General features: G+C 53.7%; 1 protein-coding gene across 1 annotated transcript; it reads right to left on the reverse strand.

The window, feature by feature from the left end:
• Positions 1-4,584: 4,584 nt before the first annotated feature.
• GBX2 (gastrulation brain homeobox 2) lies at positions 4,585-6,705 on the reverse strand. The gene is given in 3 exon segments (XM_059868297.1): positions 4,585-5,847; positions 6,129-6,519; positions 6,521-6,705. Coding segments are annotated over 3 exon segments (1,020 nt in total). The 5' UTR covers positions 6,626-6,705; the 3' UTR covers positions 4,585-5,323.
• Between the last annotated feature and the right edge of the window lie 8,148 nt (positions 6,706-14,853).

Consider the following 14,853-nt stretch of genomic DNA (forward strand, 5'->3'; position numbering starts at 1 on the left):
GGCAGATGTTTTTTAAATAGCTTTTGGGGCCAAACCCACCTTTTCCCACATTTCCAAGTATGGATTCTTTTGCAGCAAAACCAAAAATCTTGAGGAGGATCAAACCAGGGAGGAAAACAGTAAAAAATTTTGTTTTTACTCAGGCTGTTGCAATTTTTATCACTTCAGGCAGCATCAAGACATGCTAACTTAAAAAAAAAAAAAAAATCACTGCAAATGGCCCTTTTGGGGAGGCCATTTTTGGGGTCTTTTGGAGAAGATTGGGAGCTCCAGGCACTTGGCACCACACAGTCGGTAACACTCTCCTGGAGAATGATAACCGGGAATCCCCGGGTTGTCTTTGGCTCGGTTAACTAATAGGATGTGAGCGCTAAAAGCCGGCGATGGGCCCTTTGCCCCTCGGGGCTAAAACACCCCTTTCCCGAGTGGTTTCTGGGCTCGGACTCAATCCAGCCATCCTGGCAGGTCAGCATGAAACACCCCCGGGTTCACTGCCCGCTCAGCCCATCCCCCTGCCTGGGGATGAATTCCCGGTGCCCCGCAGATGCTGGTGCGGAGCATCCGCGGAGCATCCTCGGAGCATCCTCAGAGCATCCTCGGAGCATCCTCGGAGCATCCTCGGAGCATCCTCAGAGCACCCGCGGAGCATCCTCGGAGCATCCCCGGCCGCTCCTGCCGCACGTCGGAGGGAGCCGGGACTCGCTCCATGCCCGGGGATGCTCCGGGAGCTGCCCCAGGGATGCGGGTTGGGCATTCCCAGGGTTTCCCCCACGCTGGAAAAGGCGGAACGCGGTGCCCCGCACCCCCCTCAGCGGAGGGTTTTGCTCGGAGGGCTTAAATCTGTCCGAATTCTGCGAGCATGGCGTAGGATGGTTTTGGTTATTGCTAAAATCCCCCTTCAGGGGTTTAACTCCATCTCCCGCCGGAGCAAACAGTCGGGGCACGGAGGAAACGCCGCCTTTTAGTTGCGAGCACGAGATTCTGGGAGATGAAGCAGAGGTTTAAAATCCACGTGGCTCGGTTAGGGAAAAAAAAAAAAAAAAAAGGAGCAACAAGCCAGGAAAACAGAAGTAGCCTCCATCCCTGCATCCTTCCATCCTTCCTCCTCCAGGCCTGCTCGGCCTTTGGCTTCTCCCTCTCGCCCGGCTGAGCCCCGGGGAAAGTTGGGCGAGTAAAGTTGGCGGAGCCGGAGGGAGGGCGGCACAGATCGATGGGCGAGTTTAATAGGATCAGGTCAGTGTAATCCTGTTTTAGCCATTGTCATTCAGGCAGCCAAGGAGACCTCAAACTATAGGGGAAGGGGCTTTTAAAACCTCAGCGGTGCTGCCACAAAGCCAGAGGCTGGGGCCGGGACAAAAGCGGCAGAGAGGATGAAGTGGCTCGAAATAAATAGATTAAGGCTCTCTATGGTCCGGGCGTAGCGGGAGGGAGAAAAGAGCAAGCGAGGGGCGGGCGAGCATCCCGCGGCGGCGGGAGGGGACGGAAGGGACCCGGCACCCCGGGGGGACACGGGGGGACACGGGGGGACACGGGCCCGGCGTCCCCTCCCGGTGCCGCCCCCTCCGCGCTGCCCAAGGCTTGGGATAAGCAATCAATTTTTATGGAGCGATTTATAATTCACACAGGTTGTCTCCGGGCATATGGTGTTGCTTTTGTGCGTCGGGGTGCCGGCTGCTTTATGGCTCCGGGATTCGCTCGCCGCCACCATCGCTCTCCTCACGGCCCGCCGAGGTTGGAGCCGGGCCCGTGGGGAGGGGGACACAGCCCCTGGGACACCGCAGGGCTGGGGGGACTCTCCCGAGGGACACGGGGAGGATGCTCGGTCCTTCGGGAGGGCATTCCCAAGGGAGCGCTGCCCGGTGCCCCCCGCACCCCCGGCCGGGCACAGCAGGGACCCGGTGGCATCCCCGGGACAGGGAAAAGGCACGAAAAGCCGGAGCCGGCTGAGATGATGACAGCAATTAAGGAGGGACAGACAGAACCGAGGCAGCGCTGCCCCCTCCGAGCTCCCGAGCCGCGCTGGGTGCGGGGGGCTCCGGGCAGCGCCGGCTCACTGCGGCCGGGGGTGAGCGGGGGGGATTTAAAAGCGCTGATGTCTTATTTAACAGCGAGGCAGCGCCATCCCAGCCCCGCTGCCGAGCCTTAAAAATCCCCATTTCTGGCTAAACCTAAAGCCGGGCTTTGCTGGGGAGAGCAGCCGAGGAGAGGAGCTCCCCGTCCCCTCCGAGCTCGGGTTTGCCGCCGCCGCCGCCGCGCTCCCCGAGCACCGCAATTATTTGATCTGCAGATGTAAGAGGAATTTATTGTAACAACAAATATAGTGATGTCAAAGCCCAGGCTTGGATTAAAGCCGGCAGCCAAAGGGGAAGTGTATTAATTTCAAACAGCATCAGAGGCCAGTGCCTATTAGGACGAGCTATTCTTCAGACCCCCCCATCAGAATTAATCATTGGGAGTTAATTTGAAGCTCAGACAAGTTGCTGTTAATTTAGTGCAGGGAGGACGGGATGGAATAAAAAGCTGAGGTGCTGGCCGGGCCTCCTGGGTCTCATTAATCAGCGAGCTGAGACGGCCTGGCTTGATTACAATTTGCAAAAAAATTCATTAGAGCCCGGGCGATTGACAATTTTTCTCTCTGCCTGTGATCTGACTCATTAGGCAGCCAAATGAAAGCCATGATGATGGTGATGATGACAGCTATCAACCCCCTCGCTTGTTTATCTCCTTCTCCTCCGGCCCCCGGCCCGGGGCTTCCCCCTCCAGCCCCGCTCCGGGTTAGGGGGGGCAGGGGGGGACCCAATGGCTCCCAGTGCCCGGGGCTGGCACCGGGAGGGATCCCCGGCGGGGACGGGGCTGAGCAGCAGCTGCTCCTCCCCAAAATCCCGCACTCGCAGCCCCGGGAGGGGGCACGGCCAGCGGGAGGGGGGGGGGTACGCTGGTTTGGGGGGGCACAGCCAGATTTGGGGTGCATCCCCCGGTTTGGGAACACAGCCCGGTTTGGGGTGCATCTCCCAGTTTCGGGGCATCTCCCAGTTTGGGGGGCACAGCCGGGCGGGCTGCAGGCTCCGAGCTGGCCGGGCAGCCCCGAGATCCGCCCGGGATCAATCCCAGCAATTCCAGAGATTTTTTTTTTTTTGTTTTTTAGCAGCATCAGCGGCGCAGGAGGTGGCGCGGGGGATTTGTTGTCCCACGCGTGTCCCGCGGCTCCCCGCGCTCGGAAGAACACCCCCAAAATATGATCGGCATTATAACGAATATTGCGGTTTTAAAAAAAGCTTTTTAAAGCAGGCTGGAACTGCGCGTGTTTTCCCGCTGCTCCCCGCGTGTCCGCGGCTGCCCGTGGGGCGATGCTGGCCGGGGTTGTGCTTTTTTGGGGAGCGGCCGGTCCCCCCCTCCGGACACCCCCGGAGCCACGGCCAACCCCCTCGGACCCAAACAAAATCATATTAACAACATGAATTATAATAATTATAATAAATAAGTGATGAAGCGCGAGCGATGTGACGCGGCCAAGCCTGGGAGCCTGTCCCGGGACAGAACGACCCCCCCAGATTTAATAATTTCATTTTAATAGACCCCCCTCCCCACCTCCAAACCCCCCGGCGCTCCGTTTTCCTGGGGAAAATTTCATTTTTAATTCCAAATCTCCGCCGCCGATGTCACGGTGGCACCGGCACGGATGGAGCCGGGATGCGGATAATGGGATGGGGGGGGGGGGAAAAAGGGGATGAAAAGGATGCGGGAAGGGAGGGCAAGGGGGGACGCGGGACCCTTCGGCCCCGACACCTCCCACCCCCCGATCCGGCCCCGCCGCAACGAAAACGGGAGCGGGGCTGGGGGGAGCGGCTGCACCCCACAAAAAACCCCCAAAAACGGGGCTGGGGGAGCCCGCGGAGCCCCAACCAGCGGGCTGAGGGGTGGGAGAGGCGGCACCCCCCAAAACACGGGGTGGGGGCAGCGGCTGCACCTCCGAACAGGGGGCAGAGCCGGGAGGGTGCGGGGGTGCTCTGCCCCCCACCCGCGGCCACCCCCGGTCAGTCACAGCCAAACAGCTTCCTTTTTTTCTTTTTTCTTTTTTTTTTTTCTTTTTTGCAGCTTTCTCATCCTTCAAAATAAGAGGAATAGGAAAAAAAAAATAAACCAACCAAAAAAGAGAAAGTTTTTCCACCCGGCTCCCCCCCTCCCACCCCGGCAATAAATGTGGCTTCGCAAAAGAAAAAAAAAAAAAAAAAAAAACCACAAAAGCAGAAAAACAAAAATAGAGGCGAGAGCAGCATCGCTCCGCTCCGGCAGCGCGGGAGGGGAAAGGAAAATCAACGCCAAATCCTGGACAGAGCACCCGGGAGCTGGAGGGCTTTTTTTTGGCTTTTTTTTTTTCCTTTTAAAGTCTTTTTTGTTTCTTTGTCGGTTTTTATTCACAAGACTTAGTTTGCTTTTAAATTTCATAACTTATAAGGAAAGAAGCTACATTGAAATAAATTAAACACAATAGTGAAGATCGTGCTGGGGGGTTTTTTTCCTCTTTTTTTTTTTCTTTTTTTTTTTTTTTTTGCCTTTCCCCACCCTCCCTCCCCTTCTCTCCTTTAAACATGGCTTGGTAGAATAGGCAAACCAAGTCGACAGAAAGCCAGGCAAAAAAAAAAAAGAAAAAAAAGAAGAAAATATTTTAAAAACTCATTCCCCAGTGCCTGCCACTCAGCCATCGGCAATAAAACCAAACAATAAAAAAGGCATGAAATGAAACTCTGAGTTTTCTTTCGGGTTTTTTTTTGTTTGTCTGTTTGTTCTCTCGTCTTTTTGTCGGTTTTTTTTTTTTTTCTTTACCTTTCGCCCCCGAATAAGAAAGAAAACCCCAAAGGTGGCAAAAGGCGCGGCGGGTTTCGCTGGGGATGCTCCGGCCAGGGGGATCCAGCGCCGGCTCCGCAGCCAAGGGCAGCCTCGCAATAAATATCTCTGTTTATGGGGGAGGGGGTGTCTGCGCGTCTCTTCCAGCCGGGATCTCCCTGCTCCGAACCCAAACAGTTTCCAAGCCTCTTCCCCTCGCCGTGAGCGGAAAGTTTCGCTTCAAAGTTCGCTCGTGCTGGGGATTCGCCAGGCGCTCACGCGGGGTTCGTTCTTTTCGTGGTGTTTTAGGTTTTTTTTTTCGCGGTGCGGTTTTTTTTTTTTTGTTATTGTGGTTTGTTTTCTTGTTGGTTTTTTGGTTTCTTTTTTTTTTTTTTTTTTTTTGCTTCTCTCGTTTTTGTTTTGACGCGGGTGGGTCGCCTTCAAACCCCGGGTTTGGAAACTTTTCCCGTGAAAAACTGAGCGCGGGAGGAGGGAGAGATCAGGGTCGGGCTTGCTCCAGCTGCTGGTGCTGACTCCTGATCGCGAACCTGCTGACGTGCACCGGGATGGGCACCACGATCTTGGGGTTCCGGGAGGGCTCCCCTGTCTTGGAGTTGGCGTTGCCCGCCTTGACCCGTTTCCATTTGGCCCGCCTGTTCTGGAACCAGATTTTCACCTGCACCTCGCTGAGTTTGAGGGCGTGAGCGATCTGGGACCTCTCGGTCAGGGACAGGTACTTTTTGCAGTGAAATTCCTTCTCCAGCTCCAGCAGCTGCTCGCTGGTGAAGGCTGTTCGCCTCCGCCGGTTTTTGCCCGTGGACGTGGTGCTGCTGGAGTTGGGGGGGTTCTGGGGGCTCTCCTCCAGCGCGTTGCCAGAGTCCTCTTCCTTGTGAGCCGCCTGCCCGGCGATATTGTCGTCCGAGCTATAATCGAGATCGCTGTCCATGGAGAAACTTTCCTCCTTGCCTTTCGCGTCCTCCTCCGCCTTGGGGTCCTCCTTGCCCTGGCCGCGGAGAGCCCCGGCTGGAAGGGAGCAGAGGCCTCTCGTTAGCATCCCGCACCCTCCGTGCCGGGCCCCCCAGCACCCCTAAAACGATGCTTCCACCACCCTTTTTTTTTTTTCCCCTTATTTTTTTTTTCCTATCTACCGGCGCATCTTTCGGTCGCTCTGACGTTACCGAGCGCTGCCCGAGCGGCGGCGGGAGCTCAGCCCTCCCTGCTGCCCGGTCCCCCCCCATCATCTCCCGGGGGTCCTCCCCATCCCGGTCCCCCCCGGCGCTCCCCTCCCTCCCTCCCTCACTCACCGAGGGAAGCCTGGACGGCGTCGGCGGCGGGGAAGGGCAGGAGGGCGCCGTCCTTGCCCAGGAAGGCTTTGCCGTCGTCGCCGCCGCCGTCCGGGGGGATGCCCTCGGCTTTCTCGAAGTTGCCCGGCGGCGCGAACTTCCTGGCGGCCTCCTGGTGCTGCGGCGAGGCGGGGAAGGTGCCGGGCAGCGTGGCCATGAGCGTGGAGGTGAGCGCCATGCCCTGGGCCAGGCTGGAGCAGAAGCCGGAGGGCAGGCTGGGCAGCTGGTGGTGGTGCGGGTGCGCGGGGGGCAGCGCGGGCGGCAGCGCGGGCGGCGGCGGCGGCGGCGGCGGCAGCACCACGGGCCGGTAGGGCATGAACATGGGGTAGCCGGTGTACACGAAGTGCCCGGGGGGCGGGCGGCGGGGGGCTGCCGATCAGCGAGTCGATGCTGAAGGCCGTGCTGCTTCCCAGCGGGCGCTGCATCATCATCAGCGAGGGCTGGAAAGCCGCGCTCATGCCGGAGCGGCGGCGGGAGCGAGCGGGCGAGCCGGCACCTTCCTCCTCCTCCTCCTCCTCTTCCTCCTCCTCCTCCTGCTGCTCGGCGGCGGCGGCGGCGGCGGCGGCGTCCTGGCTGTGCTGAGCGCGGGGCAGAGCCGGGGCGGAGCGGGGCCGCGGCCCGGCAGCTCCCGCACCTCGGGGCCGCCCCGCCCGCGCTGCGCCCCCGCGGAGCCGCCGCCGCCGCTCTGCCCGCCCGCGCTGCCCCGCGCCCATTCACATTTTGGCCGCCTGGGAACCCGGCCCGCCCCACGTGGCCGCCGCCGCAGCCGCCCATTGGCCGAGAGGTGGAGGGGGCGGGGCTTGGCGGCGAGGCCCCGCCCCGCGGCCCCGCCCCATTCAAGGCGCCCCGGACGGCGCGGCCCACGCGTGACCGCCCGCGGAACCTGCGCGGGTCCCGGGCCGGGACACCCCGCACGGCCCTGTGCCGCCTCCCAAACCCTGCAACACTCCTTCTTCCCCAAACCTCTTCCCTTTTCCTTTTTCTTTCCTTTTCCCCCCTTTTTTCCCCTTTATTTTCTTTTTTCCCTTTTTTTTTTTGTTTTTTGATTCACGCTCACCCCCTCTTTTTTCCTCCCTCCCTTCTTTTATTTTCTCCCTTTCTTTTTCCCCCCTTTTTTTTTACCTCACTTTTTTTTTCCCCCTCTCTCTTTTTTTTTTTTTTTCCTCTTTTTTTTTTCTCTCTCTTTTTTTTTTTTTTTTTGAAAAGCCCCCAAATAGGCTCCATGTGGTTCTGGGTAAAGTCAGCCCCTGGCTTGGCTTTGAAATTGCTTCTGCAATTATGTAAAAGAGCCATTCAGCAACACGGCGGAATTAAAAGCGATGGAGGGGCTGCTCCCTTTTCTCCGGCGAGCTTCTCATGTTGGCCGGCTCAAAGCCTTTTCCAACACGACGTCTTTGGCGAGGACAAAAGCTGGAACAAAAAAAAAAAAAAAAAAAGGGGGAAAAAGAAAAAAAAAAAGCCCCCAAACTTGTAAATTGAACGTCAAGGGAACTTTACACAATTTCAAAGGCCATAAATAATGATAAAGGGACCAGGCGAAGAGGCAAACCCAGGCAATTAATGGAGGTTCCCAAGCAAAGATCAAGTGGTTTGGAAAATAAAATTAAATGCGGGGGGAAAAAAAAGAATAAAAGAAAGAGAGGGAAAAAAAAAAAAAAAAAGGGAGAAAGGAGGGGAGTTGCCTGGGGGTGGGTGGGATCCTTTGGGAAGTTGGAGATTTCCCGGGACAATGGTGCTGGCTGTGCCCCTGCGCTTGGCTTTGGGGGGTTCTGCGGCCGGGAGGGTCCCCACAACCCCAGGACCAGCGGGAGATCCCGCTTGGGAAGCTCCTGCCGCCTTGGGAAGCTCCTGCGGACCCTCCTGCCGCCCGCTCCCCTTTCTGATGCCCGCGTGTGCCAGCCAGGGTGGCGGATGTCGCGCAGGACGGTGCCACCACCCCCGCGGCGGGGTCACTGCCAGCGCTGGGGACAACCAAAACTCGCCAGCATCACCCCAAACCCAACCCGGGCGGGATTGGGCTGCCAAGTTCCCTTTCCCTTCCCAAATCCCCTTTCCCGGCAGGTTCCCCCTCCCAAATCTCGGTGCCTCCCCCTAGCCCTGCCCGGATATCTGGGTCAGTTTATCCCCAGCCACCATCTGAAAACGTTCTTTTCAATTAAAGAAGGGGGGGCAGGTTATTATTGGAAGGTCTCGGCGCAGTTTTTGCTGCATCCGGCTCCCCAGCCTCACTTTTTGGGGTGCCGAGCCCCGGAGCTCCCCCCCAGCAGGATTTTGGGGGATTTTCCCCGGAGGGATGGCCGGGGGAGCAGCTGCCGCTGGGGATGGGTTTGTGTGATGTGTGTGCACAAACACTTTTGGGGCCCAGCTCCGACTTGAAGGGAGTGGGAAAAGTTGGATTTTCCAGCTCATTTCCATATGTCCTGGCTCCGTCTTGCGGAGGCCACCATATGTGCAGCAGCTCGGGAGCTTTCCCATTTTCCCCGTGGATGCTTCGTGGGTTCTTCCTCTCCCATTTTTTTCCCCCTCTCCCCGTGCTCCACCCGGCATCGCACCCCTCTCCTCCCTCCTTCTCTTCCCACCCAGCTAAAAAATAAAAAGCCCCAAAAACCTGGGAATTCCAAAACCGAGCGAGCCGAGAGGCGCAAAAAGAAAAAAAATCCCTTTTTTTTTCAGGATTGCGGGAAGGGCAGGGATAATTAGGAATGGCAATGTGTACCAACAGCCCGCTCCTGCAGCTGTTTTTATTGTCAGCCCCCTTCAAAATTTGCCCACAAACAAGTGCCTTTGCAGGACGGCAGTATTATTTCGGGCAAGAATGGGCTTTTTGTTCGGCACATAATTAGCTGATTTTTTTTTTTTCCCCTCTCCTGGAGGGGAAAAAAAAAAACAAAAAAAAAAAAAACCCACCAAAAAATTTCAACCCAACTCGGCGATCCCTGATTGTGGAGCAGGAGCGAGGGGACCCCAACAGCTCAAAAAGGGGGTGAACCCTAAAGATTTGGTGGGAATGAGCGCTCCAGAGGGTCGGGCTTGGTTGGGGGAGCGCTTTTCCCCCCAGGCTGGGCCGTGGGGAGGGAGCAGCCCCGGCCCCAGCTGGAAATGTGGTACCCAAACGCTGCTCCGAACATGGCTCATGGCTCAGGGGGCTTCTGGCGGGGTTTGTCCCCAAAAAAACCTCCCAGGGGAGGAGCAGCAGCGATGTGACACCACCTTTGCGATCCCCTCCTGGAGTTTGAACCCCGATTCGAGGCAGGGAGGGGACGCAGTTTGGAGAGAAGGGAGGGCTGGGATGGGCTGGAGCCCCTCCAGGTGGGAATGCCCCGGGCACAGCATCCCCAGCCGGGCCAAGGGATCGCTGCCCATCCTCCCCTGGGCACCCCAGAGCTCTGATTTCCAGCGGCTGATCTTCCCCAAAGCAAAACCCGGAGCTTCCCGAGCCTCTCTCCAGCTGATTCTTGCATTTGCCGGGGAAATTTTAATTGCGTGGGAAACGTCACCAAAATCATCCCAAACCACATCACCCCGCGGGGCCTTTAAAGTGTTTTTTTAATATTTTATTTCCCCTAGGAAAGGGAGGTGAGCAAGAAAAGAGACCCTGGGCGGAATTAGCAGAATTACCCCCCAAAAATCAGCGAGCTCTTAGTGCTGCAGGTGCGAGCCAAAATCAGGGATGCGGCCGCGGCTCGCACTCCTCCTCCCGCGGGGAAAGGAGGCAGATCCCGGGGTTATTCCAGAATTTTGGGAGAATTTTGGGAGCTGCCAGCAACAGGGTGGGAGGGCAGGATTTCAGGTTTTGCCCCACGCGTGGAACCCCCTCCTCCCTCCCCCCTCCCCTGCACAGGGGGAAGAAATAAAAAGGCAAAACAAACCCCAAAACAATTCCCAAACCCCCAAACAATCCCCAACCGCCTCATTCGCCGCTTAATCCCATTAACTCCTTCGCGTATTCCCCTTTGAACTCCTCCCAGCCCCTCCCGGGGCTTCCCCCACTTCCACTCCACGCTTCTTTTTTTTTTTTTTTTCTGTTTTTTAAATTTTTTTTCCCCCCCCTCCTTCCACCCCCCTTCCCTTTTTAACAACTTGAAGGCTCTCGGGATTTTCGCATAAGGGAAAAAAAAAGAGGCTAAAAGGGTAAAAAATAACACCGTGCAGGTTAAAAAAAAAAAAAAAGAAAAGAAAAGAAAAAGAAATTTGACTTCCATAATCCCGGCTCTTTTCCCGAAATTCGTTGGAATAATGGCAAATAGGCTATTTCTAAAATTATTTAAAATGGATTCGTGTTTAAACAAGTGGAGTCCGAGTATCTGAAGAGCCTTTCAGGGGACCTTAATCAAACACATCGCCACGGAGAGTTCCGTGCTGGCAAACCCCACGCACCCTCTCGTTCCCGGCTTTTCGGGGGATCGAGTTGAGAAATCCGCCGGGTTAAAAAAAAAAAAAAAAAAAAAATTAAAAAAAAATCCCGAATAAAAGTCTAAAATATTCCCGGGTCAGAGGGGCACCGTCTCATTAAAACCAGCGCGGTCCTGAAACTGCACTGCAGACATTAAAGTGCAGTATTTTTCAATTAGAGTTGACGAATTCAATCAAAATTCCATAGATTAGGATGAAATGAGGCATGGGTCATTTACAGGGGAATTTAATTGCAGAGCCATTAGACAAATAGTATATTTGCCATTCTCACATTATCCATCATTTCAGACATCAATAGAAGGAGCAGCATCTTTGCTAATACAGCAGCACTTCCCAATCTCTGCCTGTAAACACTCCCTGTCCCCATAGCTCCTGATTATATCTGATTTCATTTAAAGCCATGGGGGATTATAAATGTTCCTGCAATCAGGTTCATTAGGACTTCAAAAAAAAAAAAAAAAAAAAAAAAAATCTCATTTCTGATTCGTATCTGCGCTCTGCGGATCACCCGGCGCAGCCCGAGCTTTAAAAAAAAAAAAAAAAAAATTGAAATAAATAAATAAATAAATAAAATCAAACGCTGTTTCATTACCGGGGCCACTTCGGGGTTTGATGATCGCCCTGGCGAGCCCCTGCTCAGATGGTGAGAGGCAAACTCGGCTTCCCACCGGGATCACCACCCCCCCCCTGCATCCCGGGGGGGCTCGATCCTGCTCCAGAGGGTAGGGAAAAAAACACCAGACGGGACGGCAAAACATTTTTTTTTTTTTAATTATTTTAATTTTATTTTATTTTTTTATTTTCCGGTGGGAGGGTGCTCATCCCTCCTTAATTCTCCCCAGCTCCTTGCAATCAGAGAGGTGTGTGCAGCAGGGCGGGGAATTCCCATTATTTGGAAATTGTTTTGCAGCTGGACCATCGGTGCTTTAATACCGCAGGGTGGGAAAACGAGCAGGAGCAGCCCAACCACACACACACACAGAAAAAAATAAAAAAAAAATTAAAAAAAAAAATCCTCGAGGAGAGAGGAAGGTCCCTGACATTTTTTGCCTTAATAGCAGCTTAATATTAAACGCCTTTCATAAAACACGCACATCCAGATCTACTTAAAAAGAAAAAAAAAAGAAGAGAAAAAACACAGAAAGCCTTCATTTCCCCCAAATGTATGGCGTGTGCAGCGCTGTGTTAGCTGCCTCAGTAATTTAATTGGAATGAAACGTGAAAAATGTGTCATTTTTTGAAGAATTTATGCATCGCTTCCTGGAAATCTCATTGTCTTAACTAGCAGCCTACTGTGTTCTGTTTAGCAGGCATAATCGCATTTTTATGTGTCTCCGTATTAGAAGTTAATGTGACCTCCCGTCTTTAGCTGCTGGAAAATAATAATAATAATAGCCAAAAATGTAATAATAATAATAAAAACCTCCAAAAAACCCGAAAAAACGAGCCTTTTCCCAGAACATCTGCATCAAAACAAGGCTGCCAGGAAGGAGAAAAAAATATTAATTTTTATTTGGGGTGTATATATATATATATATATATATATATATTTATATACCCCGCCAAACTTATCAACCCACTCGGAGCATCATCAATCATCATCATCATCATCTGATCATCATCTTCATCATCATCATCTCACCCGGAGCATCATCATCATCACCAGCACCAGCCCCACCATCCCGCCCGGAGCATCCTCCCTCCGCCGCGCTCCCCCCCGCCGGCGGCAGAACGGCTCGAACCGAAGGGAGAACTCCCTCCCCCAGCCCAAAGGGCTCGGAGCCCAATTTTTTGAGGCATTTTTTGCCTTTAAATCTCATTTTTCGGCTGTTTTTTGGGGGGGGGGGGGGGGTGTCCCGGCTGCCCCCGACGGCCGAGCAAAGCGCGCCCCCTGCCGGCCGCGGCGAGCCGCGCACCCCCCCCCCCCCCACGCGTGTCCCCTGGTGTCCCCCTCTGTCCTCCCTGTCCCCCCCCGTCCCCTCTGTCCTCACCGGCCCTCTCCTGTGTCCCCCTGTCCCCTCGTGTCCCCTCTTGTTCTCCCTGTCCCCCCTGTCCCCTCCTGTCCTTCCGGTCCCCTCGTGTCCCCCTCTGTCCCCCCCTGCCCCCGCCGTCTCCTCGTGTCCCCCCTTTCCTGTCCTGCCCCCTCCTGTCACCCTCTATCCCCCCACCACCCCCTGTCCTCCCCGTCCCCCCCCGTCCCCTTCTGTCCTCCCCTGTCCTCTCCTGTCCTCTCCTGTGCTCCCCTGTCCCCTCGTGTCCCCTCGTGTCCCCTCTTTCTTCTCCTGTCCCCCTTTTCCTCTCCTGTCCCCTCCTGTCCCCCCTGCTCCCCCCTGCCCCCTCGTGTCCCCCCTTCCCCCCTCCTGTCCCCTCCTGTCCCCCTTTTCCTCTCCTGTCCCCTCCTGCCCCCCTGTTCCCCCCTGCCCCCTCGTGTCCCTTCTTGTCCCCCCTTTTCCTCTCCTGTCCTCTCCTGTGCTCCCCTGTCCCCTCGTGTCCCCTCTTTCTTCTACTGTCCCCCTTTTCCTCTCCTGTCCCCTCCTGTCCCCTCCTGTTCCCCCCTGCCCCCTCGTGTCCTCTCTTGTCCCCCCTTCCCCCCTCCTGTCCCCTCCTGTCCCCCTTTTCCTCTCCTGTCCCCTCCTGTCACCCCCTGTCCCCTCCTGTCCCCCCTGCTCCCCCCTGCCCCCTCGTGTCCTCTCTTGTCCCCTCTTCCCCCCTCCTGTCCCCTCCTGTCACCCCCTGTCCCCTCCTGTCCCCTCCTGTCACCCCCTGTCCCCCCCTGTCCCCTCTGAGGTGCATTCCCGCCTCCCCCCCGGTGGATTTGGGGTCTTTGGGGATTCGGGGTTTTTGGGTGTCCTGGTGGCACTCTCTGTCCCCCCCCCGCGCACCCGGAGGTCAAAGGCGACAAAGGTGACAAAGATGAAAAGAGCAGCGACATTGAGCTTGGCTTGGTTCAGAGCAGGGTGACAGCTCAGCAAGGGCGGGATTTGCCCGAATCCCCGACAATTCCCACCAAAACAGAGCCCGGAACCAAGAGCCACGGCAGGGACACGGGGGGTCGGGATGGGGCCACCCCGGGAGGCACAAAAGGTTGGGGACAAAACGCGGGGCAGGGCTGGCAGCGCTCGGTGTCACCCACGGAGGGACAGGGAAGCCGCGGAAGCAGCAGGTGGGAGATGGGAGAGGGGAAGAAGTTTTTAATTCCTCCTCCTCCTCATTTCCATGCTCCAGGGCAGCAGCTCTGGGAGCCGGGGATGCAAACTCATTTTTCCTGTCCTTTCCAAACAGGCAAAATGAGTTATCCATAGATATAAAAATAGAAATACTTTTGATATATATAAATACTTATATATTTATATATATATTTATATATATATATACTTATATATACTTATACAAATACTTATAATTTTATATATATATTAATTTTAGTATATATAAATATATAAATACTTATATAAAATATATAAAATTTATATATAAACTATATATTTATATATAAAAATTACATAGGAAATTAAATAATTAAATATAAATAAAATGTATATATATAATTAATATATAAATAAATAGAAAAATATATCTAAAATTTATTTATATATAAAATTATATAGAAAAATAGAAATAATATATAAATAAAGTGTATATATCATTTATATATTAAAAATATAAAAATACATTTAAAATATATAAACTATATATAAAATACATATAATTTTATAAATATATAGATATAGAAAATATAGAAAATTATATATTTATATAATATATAAAATATATACACATGTATGTGTATGTATACATATATATATAATTATATAAATATATATATATATATATATATACATGTATATATATGGGTATATATGGATATATATGTATATATTGGCACAATGATATCAAATATGTATATTTATATAAAAATATAACACATACAATTTTGTGGTTTTTTTTTTTTTTAAAAACCAAACCAAAGCCAAGTGTAATGCAGCACTGGAAGAATTTTGGGGAGCAGTGTGGCAGGAGGACAGCTGTTCTCCCAAGGGATGCACTGTGCACATCCTTTGGGTCAGCAGGAATTCACCTGGGGAGTAAAGGGTAAATCCTGCTCCCTTTGGCCAGGTCACTGTGGGAAAGAATGAAAACCCAAACTCCACAATTTTGGGTTTTCCAGCTCCTCCTGTGCCAGCCTGGGGACAGTGACAGCACGAGGGGTGTGGGAGATGCAGGGATTTGAGTCACCCTGCTGTATGGAATAGCCACAACTTCTAGGTGGCTC

The sequence above is a fragment of the Haemorhous mexicanus genome, chromosome 26, assembly GCF_027477595.1.
Source record: "Haemorhous mexicanus isolate bHaeMex1 chromosome 26, bHaeMex1.pri, whole genome shotgun sequence".
In the NCBI taxonomy this organism is placed as follows: domain Eukaryota; kingdom Metazoa; phylum Chordata; class Aves; order Passeriformes; family Fringillidae; genus Haemorhous; species Haemorhous mexicanus.